Consider the following 27,667-nt stretch of genomic DNA (forward strand, 5'->3'; position numbering starts at 1 on the left):
TTCTCTCTACATGCAATTTAACCTCTCCCAAATTCTACCACCCAGTGGAACAGGGGGGGAATTTACAGCGATCAATTAGCCCACGCAACTGCATGTCTTTGGGATGAGACATCCCAGACTGATTCCTGGGATGTCAGGACGTTCATATGAAGAAAGGCTGGATAGACTCGGCTTGTGCTCGCTAGAATTTAGAAGATTGAGGGGGGATCTTATAGAAACTTACAAAATTCTTAAGGGTTTGGACAGGCTAGATGCAGGAAGATTGTTCCCGATGTTGGGGAAGTCCAGGACAAGGGGTCACAGTTTAAGGATAAAGGGGAAATCCTTTAGGACCGAGATGAGAAAAACATTTTTCACACAGAGAGTGGTGAATCTCTGGAACTCTCTGCCACAGAAGGTAGTTGAGGCCAGTTAATTGGCTATATTTATGAGGGAGTTAGATGTGGCCCTTGTGGCTAAAGGGATCAGGGAGTATGGAGAGAAGGCAGGTACAGGATACTGAGTTGGATGATCAGCCATGATCATATTGAACGGCGGTGCAGGCTCGAAGGGCCGAATGGCCTACTCCTGCACCTATTTTCTATGTTTCTATGTTTCTATGAGAGAGAAAACTAGAGTATTTGGAGGAAACCCAGGGTGTCACAGGAAGTACATGCAAACTCCACACAGACAGGACTGAACCCAGAGGTCTGACACATTGTTCAAGTTTGCAATGTATCGAAGGTTTAGAACACCTGCTCTAATATCCCCACTGGTGACGGTGTGTTAATTAATGTCCAAGCACTTGCAATGCACCTAGAATTAAGATATTACATTCAAGCTGGAACATAAATGCATGTTGATGTTGATGGACTTTGAGAAATGCTGAAGAATACAATACAATACAATACAATACAATTTATTTGTTGTCATTTGAACCCAGAGGTTCAAACGAAATTTGGTTTCTGCAGTCATACAAACAAGAAGAACCAAGACACAACACAATTTACACGAACATCCATCACAGTGAATCTCTTCCTCACTGTGATGGAAGGCAAAGTCTTATCTCTCCCCTGCACTCCTCGTTCTCCATCCGATGTCAGAGTCAAAGCCCCCGTCGGGCGATGGTAAATAAGTCCCACGGCAATTATAAAGCCGCGCCAGGTGATGCAAGGCCGCGCTCCGGGTCCTGGTGTTGGAGCCCCGGTGGGCGCTAGCAAGTCCCACGGCCGTTACAGCCGCGCCGGGCGATGATGTAAGGCCCTGCTCCAGGTCATCCTCAACCCCGCAACTTGGGCAGGAGAAGTCGCCGTTGCGGAAGCCTCGAAAAGCGATCTCCCAGCAGGGACTCGCGGGCTCTCGGTGTCACCGTCCACTGGGCCGGCGGCTGGAGCCCCCGAATCTCCAGGGTCGGGCCGCAGCAGCGCGCCACCACAGCTCCTCCCGCTCCGAACTCGGCCAGCTCCATGATGGTGAGTAGTCCGCAGCTCCGCGACTGGAGCCCCAGGTCGTTCCGGTTGGAGGCCGCTCCACGATGCTCGGCCCCAACGACAACGGAGACCCGACAGAGTAAAAGTCGGGTTCTCCATGCAGGGGAAAGATTTTTATAAGTTTCCCCACCCCTCCCCCCACGCCCAGCCCCCCACATACATACCCTACATAGAAACGAGACAAAAAATTTTAAAAAACGACAGACGGACAGCAGAGGCCGCTGCGACGTGAGTCGCGCCGCCCACCCATCATTTGGGTAATGCAGTGGTGCTACTGCTTTGCAGCGTCAGAGTCCCGGGTTCGATCTTGACTACAGGTGCTTGTCTGTACGCCGTTTGTACGTTCTCCCCTGACCTAAGTGGGTTTTCTCCAGTTTCCTCCCGCATGCCAAATACGTGCAGGTTTGTAGATTAATTGGCTTGGTGTAAATGTAAAATTGTCTCTAGTGTGTATAGGATAGTGTTAATGTGCGGGGATCGCTAGTTGGCGCGGACTCGGATGGCCGAAGGACCTGTTTCCGCGCTGTATCTCTAAACTAAACTAAACTAATCATGCCACGTACCAGGCATTTAGTCAAGAGAGTATGGGTGGAAGGTGTAGAGCCATGGGCAAATTGTGAGCCATGTTCTGCTGTCTTTTACAGAGTTGTACCAGCTAAGCATGCTTGAGTCATCAGCCATTGGAACAACGGTGGGCAGGGTGAAGGCTGAGGATGTTGACCTGGGCCAAAACTCTGAGATGACCTACACTCTTAAAGAAGAGGACAGCTCTGACAGGTTCAGCGTCGTCACAGACCCAGAGGCACAAGAAGGGATCATCATTCTCAAAAAGGTGAGTGTTGACTACATGGAACCTCTAATCCAAGGACCACACTGAGCTTGCTTTATCTGGAGACTGCGAAGTAAGATGTTACGGTAGGTTTGCCATTGCTCCTGCAGGCTGTAAATGATTCTGTGTTCATTCTGTGTTCATAGTTATAGTCATAAAGTGATACAGCGTGGAACAAGGCCCTTCGGCCCATCTTGCTCGCACCGGCCAACATATCCCAGCTACGCTAGTCCCACTTGTCCGTGTTTGGTCCATATCCCTCCAAACTTGTCCTTTCCATGTACGTGTCTAGCTGTTTCTTAAATGCTTCTTGCCATGTAAGTTCTCATCCAATTTCATTGATGTAGAGATTGAAATTTGTTTTAATTGTGGACGATACTAATATCTTTTGTTCTGGGAAGAATTTACAACAGCTTTTGGAGGAGATTACAACAGAAAGGAGAAAAGGGTGGCTTGACATAAACAAATAATCATTAAATTTGAACAAAACAATAGACAATAGACAATAGGTGCAGGAGTCGGCCCTTCGAGCCAGCACCGCCATTCAATGTGGTCATGGCTGATCATCCCCAATCAGTACCCTCGTTCCTGCCTTCTCCCCATATCCCCTGACTCCTTTGAGAGCCCTACCTAGCTCAAAAAACAAAGATTATGTTGGCTGGCAAGTGTAAAATAAACACTCGGGTACAAGTGAGGATAGATAGTGTTGATATAGAAAGAGTATGAAAATACATTTTAAAATATGAAGTATATGAAAATAAATTTCTAGGTGTGATATTAAACCACAAAATCTGCTGGAAACCTCATATTATAGAAACATAGAAATTAGGTGCAGGAGTAGGCCATTCGGCCCTTCGAGTCTGCACCGCCATTCAATATGATCATGGCTGATCATCCAACTCAGTATCCCGTACCTGCCTTCTCTCCATACCCCCTGGTCCCCTTAGCCACAAGGGCCACATCTAACTCCCTCTTAAATATAGCCAATGAACTACCTCAACTACCCTCTGTGGCAGAGAGTTCCAGAGATTCACCACTCTCTGTGTGAAAAAAGTTCTTCTCATCTCGGTTTTAAAGGATTTCCCCCTTATCCTTAAGCTGTGACCCCCTTGTCCTGGACTTCCCTAACATCGGGAACAATCTTCCTGCATCTAGCCTGTCCAACCCCTTAAGAATTTTGTAAGTTTCTTTAAGATCCCCTCTCAATCTTCTAAATTCTAGAGAGTATAAACCAAGTCTATCCAGTCTTTCTTCATATGACAGTCCTGACATCCCAGGAATCAGTCTGGTCATTCCAGGAATCATATTAAACATGTGCGAGCAAAGCTGGCAAGGAGCATTGCAGTCCTGGGAAGAACAAGACACATTCTGAATCACGAAGCCTTGTTTGTTGTTCACTTGTTCTGCCATATCTAAATTACTATGTGGAGGTACGGGGTAACACTTACACAAGCACCCTACATCCATTATACATACTGTACAAAAGGGCCATAAGGATAGTTAATAATGTAGGATTTCGAGAACACACCAACGCTCTGTTTTTAAAGTCAAATGCCTTGAACTTTATGGATCTAGTAGAATTTAATACGCCACAAATAATGTATAAAGCAAGAAATAATTTACTACCAGGTAATATATTAAAAAATGTTATTTAATAGGGAGGGTGGTCATAATTTGAGAGGAGATTTAATTTAAAGAAACTTTGTGTTCGTACTACCATGAAGAGTATGTGTATTTCAATCTGTGGGTGAAATTGTAGAATGATTTGGATATGGAACTCAAGAGTCAGGAGAGTTTTATTGTCAGATGTCCCAGATAGACAATGCAATCTTACTTGCTGCAGCGCAACAGAATATGTAAACATATTAAATAATATAGCAAAAGCACAGAAAAAAAGGGACAGTGCAATAATAATAATCATATTAATAGTCTATTGTAGTACATAACTTAAGAGGTTGTAGTGTTTAATAGCCTGATGGTTGCAGGGAAGAAGCTGTTCCTGAACCTGGACATTACAGCTCTCGGGCTTCTGTACCTTCTTCCCGATGGCAATGTTGAGATGAGTGTGTGGCCAGGATGGTTTGGGTCTTTGATGATGTTGGCTGCCTTTTCGAGGCAGCGACTATGATAGATCCCTTCTATGGTGGGGAGGTCAGAGCAGGTGATGGACTGGGCAGTGTTTACAACTTTTTGCAGTCTTTTCCACTCCTGGACTTTCAAGTTGCCGAACCAGGCCATGATGCAACCAGTCAGCATGCTCTCTACTGTGCACCTGTAGAAGTTCAAGAGAATCCTCTTTGACATGCCGAATCTCCGTAATCTTCTCAGGAAGTAGAGGCGCTGATGAGCTTTCTTTATGATTGCATCTGTGTGCTGGGTGGGTCCAGGAAAGAACGTCGGAAATATGCACGCCCAGGAATTTGAAGTTTTTGATTCTCTCCATAATGCCATTGATGTAAACAGGGTTGTGGGTCCTCAACCTCAACTCAAGCAAAGCACAAACATTACTCAGTTTAAGAAGAAGTGCGAAAAAATTATTTTCCAGAGGTCTAATAATAATGAAATATGGCTGTGATGATGGTTACGTTTCAGTTTATTGACACAGTGTGATACTCACATTGTACATAGAATATTGGATAATTGGTTATAAACTGTATATATGTATGTTTGCGTGCATGCATATGCATGTATATATGTATGTATGTATGTATGTGGTAATATGATGGAGATATGTATGTATGTATGAATATATTTGTGTAGGGGTATATATATATAATACTAGACTAAGTGGGACCTGTTGGGTCCCATGTTCACATGGGAGGGCTGGTCCCCCAACGCAATATTCCACCTCTCTACCACTTCCAATATTGGTGGCCAGGGGGGGTTGGGCTTTCTGGAGCGCTAGTATGGGTGTTGTGGGCTGAAGGGATTGGTTTCCAGCGGGCTAGTATGGACATTGTGGGTCGAAAGGATTCTTGGGCTGGCAGCTCAGTCACTCAAGGCTGGTGTGCTGGCACTCGCTCACGGCTGGTGGGTTGGCATTTGACTCACGGCTATTCTTCGAAATCCCACTTCAATCAGGGTGCAAGGCTCTAGTGCAGTTTCATGCCATTTCAAGCAAGGTGCCAGGCCACCAAATTCAAGTGCAGTTTCAGAACTTTTTTTGTTTTACATGTTCGAAATAAAATATATACTACTGCTTCTACTACTACTACTACTAGTGATAAACAGTAATGGGCCCTGCACCCAACCCTGAGGTACATCACTAGTCACAGGCCTCCAGTCCAAGAAGCAACCTTCCACCATTAAATGTTCTATTTGCAAAGTTACCATGAAAGTATCATTGTGGTTAAATTACTTGACGTGTATCCAGACAACTGAGATTATTGGTTTGGAAATATGAGTTCAACCCAACCAAGATGACTGGGAAGTTTAAAGTCAAGTGATCAAATAATACCGGAATAAAATATGATGGCATTCTTAATGGTAACTAATAAACAATTTGACTATCATTAAAGCGCAGGCATGAATTTGTCATCCGTATACAGTCTGGCAGACGTACTGCAACTCCAGACCAATCAACAGGGTTAATTCTAATGTGTAGGAAGGAACTGCAGATGCTGATTTACAATGAAGATAGACACAACATGCTGGAGTAACTTAACGAGACAGACAGTATCTCTGGCGAGAAGGAATAGGTGATGTTTCGGGTAGAAGGATGCCACCTGTCCCGCTGAGTTACTCCTGCATTTTGTGTCTACCTTCAAGGATAATTAAAAGCTGCCTGACAAATTTGGCACAAAAGCTAGGCAGTTGGTTAGTTTAGTTTAGTTTAATTCAGAGATAAAGCACGGGAACAGACCCTTCAGCCCACTGAGTCCGTGTCGACCAGCGATCCCTGCACATTAACACTATCCAACACACACTAGGGACAATTGTTTTTTACATTTACCAAGCCGATTCACCTACAGTACATACCTGTGTAGGAGGAAACCAAAGATCTCGGAGAAAACCCACCCGGTCATGGGGAGGACGTACAAACTCCATACAGACAGCACCCGTGGTCAGGATCGAACCCGGGCCTCAGGCTCTGCAAGCATTGTAAGGCAGCAACTCTACTGCTTTGCCACCACACTGCACACGGTTTTCAGGGGGCAATTGGGACAAAATATGAGAGAGGAAACTGGAACACCCGAAGTAAACCTGCAAACTCCACACAGACAGCACCCAAAGTTAGGACTGAACCTGGGACTCTGACGCTTTGTTCAAGGATTCAAGTGTCTATTTTTGGACAAGATTAAGAGGAAAACTACAGACGTTTCAATATTTCCAAGAATCAAAATGAAAATGGAGATACAATAAAACTGCAGATGCTGGAATCTTAAGCAAAGACTAAACTGCTGGAAGAACACATCGGGTCAGACAGCATCTACGGAGGGAGTGGACAGATGATGATTCAGGTCTGGGACCTTCTTCGATCTAACAAAAGGGTCCAGACCAGAACAATTCCTGCCACAGATGCTGCTCGTATCAAAGGAAAATGTCAGTTATTTATCAAGTAGAAACCAGGATTAATTCACCGAGATGTCCTATTTGGTTTCCCCTCTGCTGTCATAAATCAATCCTTCAACCATGTCTCCTCTGTATCCTGTAGTTCTGTTGTCACTTCCCCTTCAGCCCAGATGGAACAAGGATAGAGTTCTCCTGGTCCTTATATCTGACCCCATTCAATACATCATTCCCTGATATGTTTGCCACCTTCAACATCAGTCACATCTTGCCATCCCCACCCTTATCCAACTTCCACATAGACGACTCCCCCTGCAATTCTTTGGTTCACCCCAGTCTGAAAAAGGGTCTCGAACCGAAACATCACTCATTCCTTCAAGTCAAGTCAGGTTTATTCATCACATGCACATACGAGATGTGCAGTGAAATGAAAAATGGCAATGCTTGCGGATTGTGCAAAAAAACTACAAAACAGAATGGAACAGAATAACATATTCTCATATTACATATTTGTGGGAGGAAAAACAAAGAAAAAGCAGCTATTTTAAAAAGACATCATACAACAGTAAATTGGTACAGTAAACTTAGTCCCTGGTGAGTTTACAGTCCTCATGGCCTCTGGGAGGAAACTCCTCCGTATCCTCTCCGTTTTCACAGCATGGCAATCATTCTCTCTGTTCTCACAGCATGATTACTTCTCTCCAGAGTTGCTGCCTGTCCCGCTGAGTTACTCCAGCACTTTGTGTCTGTCTATCTTTGATTTAAAGCAGCATCCACAGCTCCTTCCCACACATGTGGAATCATATCATTATTGCAACATTAGAGAAGACCAGTTGCCCAGTAGGTGCATGGAACTGAGATAATAGATTACATGGATATAAAACCCTGCTGCTCTTCTTGAATTAAAGTACCACATTTGTTGGTTTTCAGGTCATCTAGCACCGCAACCTGTGGCCAGTGAAACCTGCCAGGGCTGTAGCGATCTTCTCCCTTGCCTCACAGAGCAGTTTTGGATAGATCTCATTGTATCCTGTGGATTTATCCACCTTTAAGGTTGCAAAGACATTGAAAACCTCCTTTTGTAATCATAACATCACCATCTCAAGTAAAATCTCCAACATATGCTAAAGTATGTTCGGTACGTACAATGAAGAATTTCAATGAAAATCGTACTTGCATCAGCATTACAGACCCATATACTCAAACAAACACAGAAAGTCATAAATTACACATAAATTACGCATAAATTACGCGTAAATTATGCATACATTCTGCGAATTTAAAGGCATTAGTGCAAAGCATAATTTAACGAAACAAGTTTGTGGCAGTTCAAGAGATGGCCCGTGGTGTTGCTGAGCTAGTGTTGTGTTGTTAGTGTTGTTGCGGATTGGCTCGAGAAACTGACGGTTGTAGGAAAATAACTGTTCCCATACCTTGGGTATGTGACTTCAGGCCTCTGTACCTCTGGCCCAACCCTAGCAACAAGAAGAGGGCCTGGGCCCAGTGGTGAGGATCCTTGATGGTGGATGATTTTGAGACAGCGCGTCATATAGATGCTTTCTCCTTCATGAATACAGTTGAGAATTATTCATTTAAATACTGACCCAAATCCTCTAGCTTCATGCAGATTGTCTCTTTGATCCCTAATGGGTCCTAATCTTTCCATGTTTACTATCTTGTTCTTCATATATTTAAAAAATGCCTTGGGATTTCCCGTAATCTTATCTGTCAGTAATAATTTGCCTGTGCTTTACTAATTAATGTTTTTTTAACATCTCCCTTCTCTCTCTATGGTCTTCAATAGCCTTCTCTGTGTTCAGTGCTTCATTACGTTCATGCGCTCCTTGCCTTTTCAAACCCTAGATATCGTTTGACATTGGGTTACTGGGCTTGTTGTCCTATCCTTCACCTTTATAGGAACGTGTTGTTCCTGAATTCTCATTACTTCATTGGTAAAATAATCCCATTTCCCAAATAAGGATTTTTCTGCAAGAATGATATGTAATCTTTGGTAATCTGATCAGTTTTTATACTTGAAACAACGCTGTTAAAATATTTCCCCTTGTTTAGAATGAAGCACAATGTATACTTAGATAATGAGGCAGTGAATTTTGGGCAGGTGTTGTGAATTTAGGAAATTGATAATTTTGGGCAGGTGCCATGTGTAAAATTTAGTTAAATAGAATTGACATTAATTGTAAGAGCACAACTTGACCAAGAAATTTTCCCCTGCCTTCTTCCCACTCTTGCCATTATGTAAATCATATTCACAAATTACACAAGAAATAGCCATCTCGACCCTTCTAGTAGAATTCAGTCCCATTCGCTCCCATAACCCTCCATCAAGTTATTTACTCCGCCAGCTCCATTTCAATCATGGCTGAACTCTGCTACTCTGTCTATCCCTCCCATTTTAAAAACCTCTCAAGTCCCCCCTTAACCTTCTGCGCTCCAAAAAGAAGTGTATTCTCTGTAATCCCATTTTCCTGCCTTCTTCCCATAACTCTTGACACCCATTCTAATCAAGAACTTGTCTATCCCTGTCTTAAAAATATCCACTGACTTGGGTAGGGATTGTTTTCCCTTCAGTGTTTACATTGAATATTGATGTTACACATTACATTGAATACTTTGGCAACTTCCAAGAAATGCCAGCCTTTTTTAATACAATGCTTTCAAAGCACATTGAATATCTATTGATTAACTAAAAAAAAATATTTGATCAAGGTGGTACCATACAAATTGTTAACATGTAGTTCACCAAAGGTTTTACATGGACCTGCAGTATAGGCTGGTCCAGATGTTAAGGCACTAAGGACATGAGGTATGTTGGTGGACAAAATCCAACGATGGCTTGGTAATAGGAAACAGAAGAGTGGTGGAAGGATGTGTTTCTGACTGGAAGTCTATACAAACAGACACAGTGGCGTAGTGCCAGAGACCAAGGTTCGATCCTGACTACGGGTGCTTGTCTGTACGGAGTTTGTACATTATCCCCGTGACCTGCTTGGGTTTACTTCAAGATCTTCAGTTTCCTCCCACACTCCAAAGACGTGCAGGTTTGTAGGTTAATTGGCTCAGTATAAATGTAAATTGTCCCTAGTGTGTGTAGGATAGAGTTTGTGTGCCGGGATCGCTGGTCGGTGTGGACTTGGTGGGTTGAAGGGTCTGTTTCCAAGCTGAATCTGTAAACTAAACTAAAGTAAAACATGTAACACAGAGATCTGTGCTGAGACCTTTGTTCTTAGTAATATATTAATGACTTGGATGAGGAAGTAGATGATCTGATAAAAATGTTTGCAAACAATACCAAAACTGGCCTATACAAAGATAGCAAGACCACAAGACATAAGAGCAGAATAAGGCCATTTGGCCCATCGAGTCTGCTCTGCCATTTGATAATGGCTGATCTATTTTCTGCACTCCTTTGACCTGCCATAGCATCATAACCTTTGACCCCCGTACTAATGAAGAACTGATCAATCTCCACTTTAAAAATATCCAATGACTTGCCCTCCATTGCCGTCTGTGGCGATGAATTCATCACATGAACTTATGAATTCCAAAGATGTGCCATATATAGTCAGCCATTTATTTATTGACACCATAGTATGACATTGTGACAACACTTTTGTGTAGTTCAATGTGAATATTAGCTGTCATTTCCTTAGGATTACCACAGAAGGAAATGAATGCATCAATTCCAAATTAAACGAAAGCGCTATTGCTGTTTGCACTTGCATTCCAATTCATTCATCTGTATCTACAAAGTGAATTGTTTGAGTCGAATGTTTACAGAGTAGGCTGGTTCTCTATTTCTTGGAGCACAGGAGGGTGAGGGGTGATCTTATAGAGGTGTACAAAATCAAGAGAGGAATAGATTGGGTAGATGCACAGAGTCTCTTGCCCAGAGTCGGGGAATCTAGGACCAGAGGACATAGGTTCAAGATGAACGGGAAATGATTTAATAGGAATCTGCGGGGGTAACTTTTTCACACAGGTGTATGCTGAGAGTGTATGGGCTGCCAGTTTATGAGGGTCTTTATTCTTGGAGGCAGAAGGTTAAGGGGGGACTGATCCCTTTAAAATGTTTAGACAGAGAAAGCTTTTCCCAGAATTAGATTCAAACAGGACATGTATTAAGGGACAGAAGTTTGGATAACGTCTTTACGGAGAGTGGTGGCGGTGTGGAATGAGCTCCCAGTGGGAGTGGGGGAGGGAGGTTCATTGGGATCATTTAAAAATAAATTGGATAGGCATATGGATGAGAAGGGAATGGAGGGTTATGGTATGAGTGCAGGCAGGTGGGACTAAGGGGAAAAAAAAAAACATTTGTTCGGTATGGACTTGTAGGGCCGAGATGGCCTGTTTCCGTGCTGTAATTGTTATATGGCTATATGGTTAAACAGTTAGACAGGTACATGGATAGGACAGGTTTGATGGGATATGGACCAAGCACAGGCAAGAGGGACTAGTGTAGCTGGGGCATGTTGGCCATTGCGGGCAAGTTGGGCCAAAGGGCCTGTTTCCACACTGAATCACTCTATGACCCTATGACCCCATGACTCTAAGAGGTTGAATTTCTCATTCAGAGTATAATGGTTTCCTGGGACAAGCTGCCAGAGTAGGTGATAGAGCAGATAGAATTAGCATATTTAAAAGTAACTTGGCCAGGTACATGGATAAAAAAAACTGATAAGGATACAGCATGGTTGGGATCTTGGTCAGCATGGATGCGATGGGTGGAAATGGCATATTTCTGAACTACAATGGTATGATTCCATGATTCTATTCATTTTGAGCCGGCCGTTTCATGGAAATTAACTTTTTCACACAGAGGTTTGTGAGTGTGGAATTCTCTGCCTCAGGTGGTGGAGGCCAGTTCTTTGGGTACTTTCAAGAAATAGCTAGATAGGGCTCTTAAAGATAGCGGAGTCAGGTGATTTGGGGAGAAGGCAGGAACGGGGTACTGATTGGGGACGATCACCCATGATCACATTGAATGGCGGTGCTGGTATTCGAAAGGCTGAATGGCCTACTCCAGCATCTATTGTCTATTGTCTATTGTCTATTGTCTACTGTCTATTGAAATGCCCTAATAAGAAGGGTACTTCAATGCTGGCCTTTGAGTAGGACAAATGTATGCGCCATCATCTCGAATCGTCCGGTGGCGATGTGTGAGTTGGGTAACAATATTCCATGTGGCGAAGGTCTAAGGGGGAGGATATGCGGCATAAATAACTGGGAGGAATTCAGTAGGACCAATGCTTCTTGTAAGGGAACAGTTCATTGGGAGAATCCTCCGCAGGAGTTTCCATCCTGGAATACAAAACATCGGTTTAGTTTATTGTCACGTGCTATCCAGTCAGAGGAAAGACGACGATACATGGTTACAATCGAGCCATTTACAGAGTATAGATACATGATAAGGGAATAACATTTAGTGCAAGGTAAAGCCAGTAAATTCCCATCAAGGATAGTCCGAGGATCACCAATGAGGTAGATAGCAGTTCAGGACTGCTCTCTGGTTGGTGGTATGATGGTTCAGTCGCCTGATAACAGCTGGGATGAAACTGTCCCTGAATCTGGTGGTGTGCGTTTTCACAATTCTGTACCTTTTGCCCGATGGGAGAGGGGCGAAGAGGGAGTGGCCCGGGTGTGACTCGTCCTTGATTATGCTGCTGGCCTTGCCGAGGCAGCGTGAGAACTTATAAATGGAGTCAATAGAAGGGAGGTTGGTTTGTGTGTTGGCCTGGGCTGCATCCACAAATGGCTGCAAGTTCTTGGAGCTGTCCCAAACCATGCTGTGATGCATGCTGATATGTTTTCAGGCACTCTGTCACTTCCATCTTCTATACTGGACTCCACGACGAGCCCAGGAGAAACGTTGTAACAAAGGTTGTCAGAAAATTCTATATTTGTCTATTTTTATGTTAACTTTTATGTTGTTGTGTGTCTAGTTGCTTTTTTTTAGTTGATTTTATGATAATTCGCATATCATTGTACCTTAATTGGTACACGTGACAATAAAAGACCTTTGAAACCTTTAAAACCTATGAAATCTGACACTATCAATTGCATGGTACAATGTCAGCTGGTATTTGGGTAATTGACAATATTTCGCTACAAAATATGGACTATTGCCGTTTATTACCCAAGAGCATATTACCCAGGAGCCTGGTTTATAATAAGGCTATACAAACCAATTTGTAAGACCCCACAAAAAGCATTGTGATTATATCCAGATTGTATGTTAATTGAAATGTAAACATGGATCTCAGCTTTGTTCTAAGTACTGTGGGAGCTATTAACATTCTTCATGTTGTTTATCTCACCTCCACAAGTACAAGAAACCCTCATTTTACACTGAATGTTGGCTGTGTGTTTGTGTCCAAAGGTCAGTGTAATTGAGACTGCAGAGGACTAGTAATAGCCCTGTCCCACGGTGCAAGTTCATTACAAGAGCTCTCCCGAGTTTGCCCTGATTCATAGAAACATAGAAACCTAGAAAATAGGAGCAGGATTAGGCCATTCGGCCCTTCGAGCCTGCACCGCCATTCAATATGATCATGGCTGATCATCCAACTCAGTATCCCGTACCTACCTTATCTCCATACCCCCCTGATTCCCTTAGCCACAAGGGCCACATCTAACTCCCTCTTAAATATAGCTAATGAACTGGCCTCAACTACCTTCTGTGGCAGAGAATTCCACAGGTTCACCACTCTCTGTGTGAAAAAAGTTTTTCTCATCTACCTAAAAGACTTCCCCCTTATCCTTAATCTGTGACCCCTTGTTCTGGACTTCCCCAACATCGGGAACAATCTTCCTGCATCTAGTCTGTCCAATCCCTTAAGAATTTTGTACGTTTCTATAAGATCCCCCCTCAATCTTCTAAATTCTAGCAAGTACAAGCCGAGTCTATCCAGTCTTTCTTCATATGAAAGTCCTGATATCCCAGGAATCAGTCTGGTGAACCTTCTCCGCACTCCCTCTATGGCAAGAATGTCCTTCCTCAGATTAGGATTCGAACTCCGAGATTTACGGTAATGGCTACTCGTCAGTACTCAGGGCTCTCGTGGACATTTTTCAACGCGTTGAAAAATCTTCACGAGTCTTCCCATGCTTACCTGCCGTTAGCGAGTAGAGACGTCCCCGAAACCCATCGTACCCGCTACGTTCATTCTCTGTGCTTACCACGAGTTTGATTTTTTTAAAACTCGGGAGAGCACTTGAATGAACTCGTACCGTGGGACAGGGCTTTAAGTGTTCCTTTTCAAAATCTCGGTTCCCTTTTATGCTCCTCTTAACCTGGCTATATTAAAATGGTCTGAACTTGCTTTACCGTTCAACATTTTGTGTTCCTCTGATGTGGTGTCATCACCACGGGGACCTAACGGGTCCACAGGTCCTCTAGCTTCCATTCGCCTGCGGTGTGCAGTATCAAGTTTTGTTATATTTTACAAAGTAATATGTAGCACCATGTGGATTGTACCAATACTGTTATGTCTGGCGGCTTTGTTTTATTTATTTATTTATTTATTTATTTTTATTTATTTTTTTTTTCCTTTCTTTTTTTTCCTGTTGACTTTTTCAGTTTTTTATTTTATTTTTTTTGGTTGTTTTGTTTTGTATTGTTAAAAAATTGTATAAAATAATAAAAATATTAAAACACAAAGTAATTCACTTGAAAAAACTTTAATGAACTTTATGCTGTGAACGGGAGAAGTTTCAAACGCGGCAGTCGCGCCTGCGCAGTGTGCACCCACTTGCCGGTCCCATCAGCTGCGCCTGCGCAGTTCCGTGTATACTTGACCGGCGTCACAACGGGGACCCAACAGGACCACGGTTCATCGTCAGCCGTGCCTTTAGTTTAATTTAAAGATACAGTGTAGAAACAGGCACTTCGGCCCATCAAGTTCACGCCGACATACATCTGTTCTATCCTAGACCCTAAAGACAATTTATCAAAGCCAATCAACCTACAAACCTGCACGTCCTTGCTATGTGGGAGGAAACTGGAGCAGCCGGAGAAAACCCACGCGGTCACAGGGAGAATGTGCAAACTTCATACAGACTGCAGGTGTAGTCAGGGTCGATCCCAGGTCTACGATGCTGTAAGGCAGCAGCTCTACCGCTGCGTCACTGTGCTGCCCGTGCGCGGATGCGGTGTTGAAGGATGAGAAGCCGAAGCAAAGAAGTGGAAGCTAAATAACCGAACGGAAACAACGGCGAAAAGCCAAATAACCGAAAGGGCGAGGGTGGGGGTCACAAGAGGGTGACTGGGTACTGAACTTGAGCACCAAGGTATAAGCGGCTGAAGGAGCGCGTCGCTCAGCGCTCTTTCACGTGCGCATGAGATTGATTTCAAGATACTCAGATGATCTTCTAATGCGGTCTTTGTTCCGAGTAGCAAATCCCTTCAGCTGTGCCTGCAACTGAAGCTATGGGTGGATTAGTAGACCTTGAAGAGGCATCGACACTTTGTTTTTATGTAGGCTAATGAATAGAATGCCTTTTATTGTCAAACAAACAGACACAGAGAGTGGTGAATCTCTGGAACTCTCTGCCACAGAGGGTAGTTGAGGCCAGTTCATTGGCTATATTTAAGAGGGAGTTGGATGTGGCCCTTGTGGCTAAGGGGGTCAGGGGGTGTGGAGAGAAGGCAGGTACGGGATACTGAGTTGGATGATCAGCCATGATCATATTGAATGGCGGTGCAGGCTCGAAGGGCCGAATGGCCTACTCCTGCACCTAATTTCTATGTTTCTATGTTTCTATGTTCGAACGAAATGTCATTCCTACAGTTTTGACATTACAAAACAAAGCAAGACACACACTTAACACAATTTACACAAACATCCATCACAGTGAATCTCCAACACCTCCTCACTGTGATGGAAGGCAAAAGTCTTATCTCTTCCCTTTGTTCTTCTCGCGGTCCAACTACAGCGTCGAGGCGACTGGGGCTCACAATGTTAAAGCCCCCGGCAGGCGATGGTAAGTTCTGCAGCTGTTTAGGCTGCTCAGGGCGATGTTAGGCCCCGGCTCCACTTAAACCCCGCAATTCCGGTGGGAGATGTTGCCGTTGCGGGAGCTCCCTAAAGCGGTCTCCCACCAGGGACCTGCGAGCTCCCGATGTTCCTGTCCACTGGGCCTGCGGCCGAAGCCTCCGAAGCTCCGAAGTCGGGTTGCAGCTGCGCGCCACCACAGCTGTCCCTGCTCCGGTCAGCCAGCTCTGCGATGGCGAGTGTGCAGGCTCCACGTCTGGAGCCCTCAGGTTGGTCCCGGCCAGAGGCCGACTCCGGCTCCATGATGTTAGGCCCAACGACATCGGCGACCCGACAGGGAAAAGGTCGGGTCCCCGTACAGGGTAGAGATTAACGATTTCCCCCCCCCCCCCCCCAACCCCCCACATATACACAGCTAAATAATAATTAAAACTAGAATCATAAACACACATTTAAAGGGACTTTTAATATTTAACATTTAATAGAGTTAAGGTATGTGATTTGAGAATAATGTATCATCTGCGGAGGGAAAAAAAAAGTACGACTTAGTCAAGACCACTGCTAAAATGGCATTGTTAAATACACAAAGTTCAAAAAAACAAATGAACTGCAAATAAACTGAATAAATACAGATTATCTGGTGTGTTGCGCGTGGGAGCTTGTTGTGTGCGTGACGCAGCCAACCAGACGGTATTACTGTGTTTAAACAATAAATAATATGTGCTTCTTGTTGTCAATGGCGGGCGGGGGGGGGGGGGGGGGGGGGGGGGGGGGGGGAGAATGGGAGGAGATAAAATTGTTTGTTGTCATGCACACTTGTCATCGGCCCGCCAGGGAATGTGTGTGCCCCCATGTTGTAAAAGCGATTTACTATGGCTGCCAATGCCCCGGGTGGTCTGTCCGGTGGGGGTGGGGGGAAATGAATCACCCAGTGTGGGTGTCGGGGGGGGGGGGGGGGTGAATCACCCTGTGTGCTGGTCTGGGTCCGCGGGTCTGGGGGGTGAATCACCTGGGTGTGGGTGTCGGGGGGGTGTATCTCCCCGTGTGTGGGTCGGGGGGGGGGGGGGTTGAATCGCCCATTGTGTGGGTCGGGGTCCAATGGTGAGTCAGTGACTGTGGGTGGGCAGAAGGACCAGACTCAAAGTCAAAGTAAACTTTATTGTCAATTAAAATAATGCAACAAGTAGTTACACAGAAGATTGAAATTGCGTTTCCTCATACTCCAAATGTGCAAGTAATATTGATAACACAGACAGACTATATACCAATAAAGATAGACAATGGACATATATATTATATAAAATATTCACAGTGTGCCAGAGTGTAGTCAAATTTTAAGGTATGTTATTAAGGTGCAATAATAAAGGTGCAATATAGAAAAGTGAAAATAGCATACTGCAGACATTGAGTTAAAGTTATTTTGACAGTCAGTTGGTCTTTGTTTGTGTAATGTTCATGAAATTTTCTTGTGTGTTGAGTAGTCTGATGGCCTGAGGCAAAAAGCTGTTTTTGAATCTGGTGGTTTTGCTCCGCTTGCTGCGGTAGCGCTTGCCGGATGGTAGGAGGGTGAACAGTTTGTGTGCTGGGTGGGTGGTGTCTTTGATGATATTGGTTGCTCTCTTGCGACAGCGAGATGGGTTATAAGTCCTGGATTGCTGGTTGGGGTGATCTGGTGATCTTCTCCGCTGTCCTCACCACTCTCTGTAGGGCCTTCTGGTCAGCAGCAGAGCAACTGCCATACCAGACTGAGAGACTGCTGGTAAGAATGCTCTCAATGGCACCCCTGTAAAAAGTGGTGAGGGCAGAAGGGGGGAGGTCGGCTCTCCTCATCCGTCGAAGGAAGTGGAGGCGTTGCTGTGCTTTCTTGACTAGGGAGATGGTGTTGGTGGACCATGTCTGATCATCTGTGATGTGCACTCCCAGGAACTTGGTGCTTTTCACAGACTCCACTGCACTGCCATTGATGGTGAGTGGGGTGTGTGCTGTCTGTTTCTTCCTGAAGTCCACAGTTATTTATTTTGTTTTATTGACATTGAGTTGAAGGTTATTGATGTCACACCAGTTGATGAGTTGTTGTACCTCCTCTCTGTAGGCTGAGTCATCATCGTGGCTGATGAGACCCACCACTGTTGTGTCATCTGCGAACTTGATGATGTGGTTCGAATTATGTTTGGCACAACAGTCATGTGTCATCAGCGTGAACAACAGAGGGCTCAGCACACATCCCTGTGGGACCCCGGTGTTCATGATGGTGGTCTCTGATGAGTTTTTGCCAACTCTTACTGTCTGTGGTCTGTCGGTGAGGAAGTCCAGTAACCAGTTGCATAGTGGGGTGCTGATGCCTATTCCGCCGAGTTTATTCACCAGGTGTTGGGGGATGACTGTGTTGAAGGCGGAGCTGAAGTCGATAAACAGCATCCGCACGTAACTGTTATTGTTTTCCAGATGAGCCAGGCTTAGGTGGAGTGCTGTTGCTATGGCATCATCAGTGGAACGGTTGGGACGGTATGCAAACTGGTATGGGTCAAGTGTAGAGGGGAGACTGGATGTTATGTGGGCCTTGACCAACCTTTCAAAGCACTTCATCATGATGGACGTGAGTGCTATGGGCCGGTAGTCGTTCAGTGTTGAGGCTGGGGATTTCTTGGGTAGCGGTATGATGGTGGTGGCTTTGAAGCATGCTGGTATGATGGCTTGGCTCAGAGAGGTGTTGTAGATGTCCGTGAGAACCTCTGTGAGTTGGTCAGCACAGTCTCTGAGCACACGCCCCGGTATGTTGTCAGGACCTGCACCTGTTCACCTTGAGTAGGGTCCTCCGCACATCAGCTGGGTCCAGGTGAAGTGTTTCATGGTCTGGGCAGGGAGGGGCTTTTGTTGGTGTGGTGGTGTTGTCCTCCTCAAACCGGTTGAAGAAGGTGTTAAGTGTGTTGAGGAAGTCTGTGTTGTCCTCGCACGGTGGGGGTGTTGGCCTGTAGCCGGTGACAGACTGGATGCCTTGCCACAGGCGCTTGGGGTCCTTAGTGTCCGTGAAGTGTGCTTGAATTTTCTGTCCATAGGCACGCTTGGCCGTTCTCACGCCCCGGTTCAAGTTGGCCCTAGCAGTACTAAGGGCGTCTTTGTCCCCGGACTTGAAAGCAGCATTCCGTGCTCTCAGGAGCTCACGTACCGCCCTGGTGAACCAGGGTTTGTTGTTGGCCCTCGTGGTGAAGTTTTTGATGACGGTCACATGTTCCATGCATTTGAATATATATCCAGTCACAGATTCAGTGTATTCCGTCAAGTTGATATGATGGTTGGTAGTGGCAGCCTCTCTAAAAACGGTCCAATCTGTGCAGTCGAAACAGTCTTTGAGAGCTGAGGTGGCTCCCTCTGGCCATGCTCTGATCTGCTTCACAGACGGCTTGTTCCTGGTCAATAGAGGTCTGTAAGCTGGAATTAGCATAACAGAGAGGTGGTCTGAGTTCCCCAGGTGGGGATGGGGAGCAGCTCTGAATGCCTGTCTGATGTTGGTGTAGACTTGGTCGAGTATGTTATTTCCCCTGGTTGCAAAGTTCACATGTTTGTAATAATGTGGTAGTACAGTCTACAGTTTGGCCTGATTGAAATCGCCAGTGATTATGTAGACAGAGTCCGGGTTAGAGTTCTACATTGAGCTGATAGACTGATACAATGTAGACAGTGCATCCTTTGTGTTTGCACTGGGTGGAATGTACACAGCTGTGATGTTGATGGCTGTGAATTCCCTTGGCATGTAGAATGGTCGGCATTTAATTGTCAGAAATTCTATATCCTCAGAACAGTGGCTTGACACAGTTTCGGCATTTGTACACCAGTTGTTATTGATGAAGGTGCATACACCACCCCCCCGTGATTTACCGCTGAGAGCATGACTCCTGTCCGCCCGGAATGTTGTTAGTCCGTCCAGCTGAATGGCGTTGTCCGAAACAGAGTTGTTGAGCCACGTCTTTATGAGGATGATGGCGTTGCAGTCTCTGACCTTTCTTTGTGTAGTTAAATCCAGTCTAAGATAGTCCATTTTGTTTTTGGACAGCAGTGAAAGAACGCCCTTCGAGCCTGCACCGACATGCATGGCTGATCATCCATAGTATCCCGTACCTGCCTTCTCTCCAAGTGCCACATCTAACTCCCAGGTGAACTGGTACCCTCTGTGGCAGGGTTCCAGAGATTCACCACTCTCTGTGTGCAAAAAGTTCTCCTCATCTCGGTTTTAAAGGATTTCCCCCCTTATCCGCTGATACCCGTCTCGGCTGCCCCCGCTTGCTAGGTCTAGCACACCGCTTGTGCCGCAAGCTAGGTCTCACACGCCACGTACACCGCCTGCAGTATCGCCTCCAGTGTCGACCTATGATGGGAGGAGAGTCCACTGCCTTGCAGGCCCCTGGGTCTTGCCGGTGGAGGATGCCTAGCTCGCAGAGTGCCTCGGGTTCCAAAGCCAGTGTAACTCCAGAAAGGTTTACGGAAAAGTCGAAGTTTCTTAATCCAAGTAGTGTAGTTGTGTTATAGACTAGTCTCGCACAAGACTGTGACTGTACAGACAACATATTAAACATAAAACGCACATCGCTATCGGGAGCTGGAGTAGCCGCTGCAGTACAGGGCGCCGCCATCTTTTTTGCTGTCCCCACCTCTGCTGTAGCTGACGGGGACGTTGCCGGGTTTTCGTCCCCGTGTGTCCGCTGCTGGAGCCGCGGCCCCGCTCCGCCTGGGCCCGTGTGTGTGTGTGTGCACTACCGACACACAGCCCGTCACACTGCCCCACGGGGGAGACAAGGCAGAGAGCAGCTGTGGCAGGGCAGAGCTGACCCCGGGGAGAGAGTGGGGGCTGTCCCGAGGGATGCGCTCCTTCGCCGCTTACAACTTGGTGCTCGGGTTCAGTGTGCCCAGTTACTCTCCAGCCCCAGGCGGCCGTGTGTGGGAAAATGACCCCCACCCTCCCGTCTCCCCCGGCCAATGATGTGATGGACACGGGGGCATGGACCAATCACTGACAAACCCCACCCCCTGGCGACGTCATGTCCATTATTTGGCTTTTCGCCGTTGTTTCCATTCGGTTATTTTGTTTCCGCTTCTTCGCTTCGGCTTCTCGTCCTTCGAGGCCACGTCTGGGTATCGTGTTGCCCGGGTCCAGCACCAACATCGCTTCCTTATGGCGAATGACACTCGGCTTCACAATGAAAGAAGGTAGACATAAAATGCTGGAGTAACTCAGCAGAATAACCATATAATATAACCATATAACAATTACAGCACAGAAATAGGCCATCTCGACCCTTCTAGTCCGTGCCGAACACGTATTCTCCCCTAGTCCCATATACCTGCGTTCAGACCATAACCCTCCATTCCTTTCCCGTCCATATAACTATCCAATTTATTTTAAATGATAAAAACGAACCTGCCTCCACCACCTTCACTGGAAGCTCATTCCACACAGCCACCACTCTCTGAGTAAAGAAGTTCCCCCTCATGTTCCATCAGTGTTAGCTAGAAGAATGTGACAACGAAGCATGCAGAAATAATATTTAATCGGGGGAACAGTCCGACTGGTCGGGGAACTGGGAAAGGGGAGTGATGGAGAGAGAGGGAAAACAAGGGTTACTTTAAGTTATAGAAGTCAATAGTCGTACCACTGGGCTGTAAGCTGCCCAAGCAAAATATGAGGCGCTGTTCCTCGAATTTGCGCTGGGCCTCATTCTGACAATGGAGGAGGCCCAGGACAGAAAGGTCAGTGTGGGAATGGGAGGGGGAGTTAAAGTGTTGAGCAACCAGGGGATCAGGTAGGTTTAGGCAGACTGAGCGGAGGTGTTCAGTGAGAGAAGGCTTTGCTTTATTTCTAATGTGAACATCAAAATGTTACTGCAGTCCCCCGCCATTCGTAGCCCCCTTCAAATCTATTGCTAATCTGATCTGTGGACTGCATTAGAGAAGTTGATGCAAGCTGAATAGATGTAAATAGCCTGGAGAACGTGCGCCAGTCCGAAAAACAGCAGACCACGACGTGCAGGTAATGCTTATCCCTTTGAACAGTGTGTCCTCTGTCCTTCTGACGCAAGCTTTTAGGGGGCTTTGCTGAAGAATATGTAATGCTATTTTGGTGATATGTCCTACTACCTCTGAGGCTCCTGCTCCCTTCTGTGCATCACTGTGACTTCAATAGGTTTTGATAACGTCCTTTTTTTACAAACATTCATGTTGCAATATTGCCTTGGTGCAGATAATGGATAACCATATGCCAATATTGATTTTGGTAGAGTTTAGCCATTTGACATTTTCAGGAAGACAAAGCTGTAGCTATGGTAACAGTGGCTGCTGCTACAGTCCTGCAGTGGATGTGCCGACATACAGCAAACAATACGGATTTAAATACCATTCCTAACTTCTAACTTCTAATCAAACCATTTTTACTCTCTCATTACCTTATGCATGACTTTCTAAATATTCAGCTATCACCCTTTAAATAATGGATTCCAACATTCTCCCAGAGATAGAACTTAAGGTGACAGGCGCATAGTTTCCTACATTCTGATTCAATTATTGACCTTATATTTATGGTTCTCTCACCATCTGGGGCCTCTAATTACGCTGTGAATAACTACCTGAAAAGCTGGAAGAGGTAAATTATGAGAGTTATGGATTGGGTAGACAGACACAGTCTTTTCCCTAGGGTGGAAACCTTGTGTACCTGAGGTTGGAGATAAACAATACTGTAAATACAATATGTTGGAGGAACTCCTAATTTGAGGAAGGACATTCTTGCTATTGAGGGAGTGCAGCGTAGATTTACAAGGTTAATTACCGGGATGGCGAGACTGTCATATGCTGAGAGAATGGAGTGGCTGGGCTTGTATACTCTGGAGTTTAGAAGGATGAGAATGGATCTTATTGAAACATATGAGATTGTTAAGGGTTTGGACACGCAAGAGGCAGGAAACATGTTCCCGATGTTGGGGGAGTGCAGAACCAGGGGCCACAGTTTAAGAATAAGGAGTAAGCCATTTAGAACGGAGACGAGGAACACTTTTTCTCACAGAGAGTGGTGAGTCTGTGGAATTCTCTGCCTCAGAGGGCAGTGGAGGCAGGTTCTCTGGATGCTTTCAAGAGAGTGCTAGATAGGGCTCTTAAAAATAGTGGAGTCAGGGGATATGGGGAGAAAGCAGGAACGGGGTATTGATTGGGGATGATCAGCCATGATCACATTGAATGGCAGTGCTAGCTCGAAGGCAGTGCTGGCTTGAATGGCAGTGCTGGCTCCTGCACCTATTGTCTATTGTCTATTGTCTCAGCATATCTGACTTACCTGTGGAGGGAATGGAGAGATGGCATTTCGGGTCAGGAACCTTCTCAGACTCCAGAGGGTATAGAGTCATAGAATCATAGTCATAGAATGATGCAGTATGGAAGCAGGCCTTTGCCCACACTGACCAACAGGTCCCAGCTACACTAGTCCCACCTACCTGTGTTTGGTCCATATCCATCCAAACCTGCCCTATCAATGTACCCGTCTAACTGTTTCTTAAACATTGTGATAGTCCCAACCTCAACTACCCCCTCTGGCAGCTAGTTCCATACACCAACCACCCTCTGTGTGAAAAGTTTACCCCTCAGGATCTTATTAAATCTTATCCCCTTCACCTTAAACCTGTGCCATCTGGTCCTCGATTCACCTACCCTGGGCAAGAGACTCTGTGCATCTACCCGATCTATTACTCTCATGATTAAGTTTAATGTGAGGGGGATGGGGCGGAGTTTAAAGGAGGTGTGTGAAGCAAGTTTTTTTACATAGAGAGTGACAGATGCCTGGAGCCACGGATGATAATGGAAACATATAATACACATTTAGCCAGGCACATGAACAGACATGGAATGGTGAGATATAGACTCGACCAGTAACATTTCCACAACTGTTGCAGCACTCAATGGCCCATGTTGACCTTGATCTGCCTTGCAGCTCTTCTTAAATAAAGGCAAAAGCATTAGCCACTGTTCAGTCTTCTCGTCCCACTCCTATTAGAAAGGCACGGTGGCGCAGTGTTAACCGGGTTCGATCATGAACGAATGCTTGTCTGTACGGAGATTGTATATTCTCACCGTGACCTGCATCTCTGAGATCAGTTTCCTCCCACATTCCAAAGACGTCCAGGTTTATAGGTTAATTGGCTTGGTATAAATGTAAATTCTCCCTAGTGTAAGTGTGCGGGGATCGCTGGTCGGTACAGACTCGATGGGCTGAATGGGCTGTTTCCGCACTGTATGTCCAAACTAAAAACGAAACAAAAAAACTATGGCCAACAAAAATACAAAAACCACTGCATTCAATTTCTTCACTTGCTTTCTTCAATGTCACAGGTTCGGCTCCAGGGATTTACCCACCGTTACATGCTTCAAGTCTGCTAAACCTCCTGCTTGTAATGTCAATATGCTTCAGTACATCACTTCTCTGAACTCACTAGATCCGTGTCCTTGTCCATAGTAAACAAAATGAGTGTGTAAGCATCACATTAAGCAGCACCTTGAATATTTGTCCCAACAGCTAATGTTTCTTTTCATCTTTGTGGACATTCATTTAATATTACTGAGCAAACAGCGGAGAGTCAGTCTCAGTTCCAGAATCTGTGGTTATGAATGAATTAAAAGGTCACACATTGGTTAAATATTAGCCATCGTCTGCAATAATTTATTACATGTCTCTGTAACCTATTCTGGAGTAAATATGAAAATAAATAGATTAACAGCTGAAATGATGGAATATTCAATAAGGATAATTCAAGGCGAATATTCCAACGTTCGTAAATGCACTATATCTGAGAACTTGGCCCTTCATGAAGATTCTAGAAAAATTAAGTGATATGAAATGAGCTATAAATCAAATTCAAGGAAATATGTTTCCTTAATATGTTTGGGCGGCACGGTGGCATAGCGGTAGTGCCCCTTACAGCGCTAGAGATCCGGGTTCGATCCTGACTACGGGTGCTGTCTGTACAGAGTTTGTATATTCTCCCCATGACCTGCATGAGGTTTCTCTGAGTTAATTGGTTGCCTCCCATATTCCAAAAATGTGAAGGCTTATAGACTAATTGGCTTGGCGTTAATGTAAAATTGTCCCTACTGTGTGGGTAGGGTAGTGTTAGTGTGCGGGGGTCGCTAGTCTGAGTGGACTTGATGGACCGAAGGGCCTGTGTCTGCACTGTATCTCTAAACTGATCTAAACTTAATTGAGTAAGCAGATGAAGGGCACAATACAGAACATGAAGCTGAAAGAAAAAGATTGATAGGATGATATGCAAAACATGTCTAGTTGTGGCTATGAATGAAATGGGATGCTGAGGGAGGTAATGTGTAGGAAGGAACTGCAGATGTTGGTTTAAACCGGAGATAGACACACAATGCTGGGAATAACTCAGCTGGACAGGCAGCATCTCTGGAGAGAAGGAATGTGTGACACTTTGGGTCCTCGCTCTGACTTCCACATCTCTGGGCCTCGCTCACCCAGATCTGCAACGGACCCAAAATTTACTTCATCCTACGCCAAATCCACGCCCTCAACAAACGCTTCCTTGCATACTTAGCTCTTATTAATGATCACAAGCTTGCCCACCTCCAGACTGGTCCCCCCACAGACACTCCACTCTAGTCTGAAGATGGGTCTCGACCCAAAACGTCATCCATTCCTTCTCCCCAGAGATGTTGCTTCTCCCGCTGAGTTACTCCAGCATCATGTGTCTATCTGAGGAAAGTAATGACACACAACCTTCATCTCTGGGAAGGGAAGAGTTACTGTAATAACCAGGAAGGCAGAAGAATGGGGGGGGGGGGGGGGGGGGGACAGGGGAGACAGAGAGAGAGGCAGAGAGAGACAGACAGACAGAGAGACACAGAGAGAGACAGACAGAGAGAGACAGAGAGAGGGACAGAGAGAGAGACACACAGAGAGAGACACAGAGAGAGAGAGAGAGAGGGACAGAGAGAGAGACACACAGAGAGAGAGAGACAGAGAGAGAGAGAGACAAAAAGAGAGAGAGAGAGAGACAGAAAGAGACAGAAGAGAGAGACAGAGACAGAAAGATAGAGAGAGACAGAGAGAGAGAGAGACAGAGACAGAAATGGAGAGACAGAGAGAAAGAGACAGAAAGAGAGAAAGAGACAGACAGACAGACAGACAGACAGACAGACAGACAGACAGACAGACAGACAGAGATGATTATAGGCAAGACATCTAATGTTCAAAATGTTAGTGAATAAACACAAATCATTTGCATGATGTTTTTTTCCACTGTTATATTAACGGAATAATTAGTCTCATTCAGATTAACTCAGAATTGAAACAGTGTGCAGGGGAATATCTTTTAAGGACATCAAATATCTGCCAATCAATGCCTAGCTGGTAACTTCTAGCAGGAATAAACATGGCTCCTGTGTAAAATGGATTATGTAATCAATTGCTGTGCATTTTACAGCATTTGACAAATTTCCATCACAACTCTCTCTCATTTGATGGGCTCCCTTCTGCCCCATTCCACCCCTCCCACCTCCCTGTACAAAGTAGCTGCGATGAATTGAGACGGACACACTGCAGGAATTTAGTCAATGAAAGAAAAATATGAGGGAATTATGGTCGGCACGGTGGCGCAGCGGTATAGTTCCTGCCTTACAGCATTTGCAGCACTGGAGACCCGGGTTCGATCCTGACTACGGATGCTTGTCTGTACGGAGTTTGTACGTTCTCCCCGTGATCGCGTGGATTTTCTCCAACATCTTCGGTTTCATCCTATACTCCAAAGATGTACAGGTTTGCAGATGAATTGGCTTGGTATGAGTGTAAATTGTCCCCAGTTTGTGTAGGGAAGTGTTAATGTGTGGGGATCGCTGGTCGGTGCTGGCACAGTGGGCTGAAGGGCCCGTTTCCATGCAGTATCTCCAAAACTAAACTAGTAGCAAAATGCTTTCTTATTTCTTCTGGCTTCCCTTATGTTCAGGACTATAGAAACCTGGATTAGCAGTCGGATATTCACTCCCTTGAGCCATTCCTGCATTATTTTAAGTTCTGAATTATCTGCCCTCAACTCCATTCACCCTTTCCAATGCTGCTAGTCTTTTAATAAAGGAAATGACGAAATGGAGGGAGGAGTAGGCCATTCGGCCCCTTACACTGCCCCCGCTCATTCTATCAAGTTAATCTCAATGCCATTGTCCATCAAAATAGATCAATGGCCATTGGCAAATGTTCAAAAGAACTGTATCCAGCATCATTTTGAAAGAGAATCAGGAAAGGATGCATATCTTTTTACTGACGATAGACACAAAAAGCTGGAGTGACTCAGCAGGTCAGACAGCACCTCTGGAGAAAAAGGAATAGGTGGGATTTCGGGTCGAGACTCGCTGAGTTACATCAGCTTTTAGTGTCTATCTTCGGTTTAAACTAGCATCTGAAGTTCCTTCCTACATGTCTCTTTTTACCATTTTGCACAGATATTGAGTTTATGCCCAGGTGTTCTGTTTTTTTCCCTCCACAAAATATTCCAATCAATACAACGCTAATAATACTAGTGATACAGACAAGGTTCATTCTAGTCATTCTTCTTCATCTTCCAGTCCAGACATCATCCAATATTTAATCTTGATTCTGCAAGGGAAAATTTAAAACCTCATGAGAACACTGTATGCATAACCAGGCAAGGTGGCGCTGCGGTAGAGTTGCTGCCTTACAGTGCCAGAGACCCGGGTTCGATCCTGACTATGGGTGGTGTCTGCACAGAGTTTGTACATTCTCCCCGTGACCATGTGGATTTTCCCCCAAGATCTTCGGTTTCCTCCCACACTCCAAACATAAGCAG

General features: G+C 45.3%; 1 protein-coding gene across 1 annotated transcript in view; it reads left to right on the forward strand.

The window, feature by feature from the left end:
• Positions 1-27,667, forward strand: part of LOC129707178 (cadherin-22-like) — a gene marked incomplete at its 5' end in the record, with an annotated part of 810,235 nt that overhangs the window by 311,908 nt on the left and 470,660 nt on the right. The window contains one exon of the mRNA XM_055651984.1: positions 2,114-2,301. Within this exon, the coding sequence (XP_055507959.1) occupies positions 2,114-2,301 (188 nt within the window). The remainder of the gene's footprint in view (positions 1-2,113; positions 2,302-27,667) is intronic.

The sequence above is a fragment of the Leucoraja erinacea genome, chromosome 21, assembly GCF_028641065.1.
Source record: "Leucoraja erinacea ecotype New England chromosome 21, Leri_hhj_1, whole genome shotgun sequence".
In the NCBI taxonomy this organism is placed as follows: domain Eukaryota; kingdom Metazoa; phylum Chordata; class Chondrichthyes; order Rajiformes; family Rajidae; genus Leucoraja; species Leucoraja erinaceus.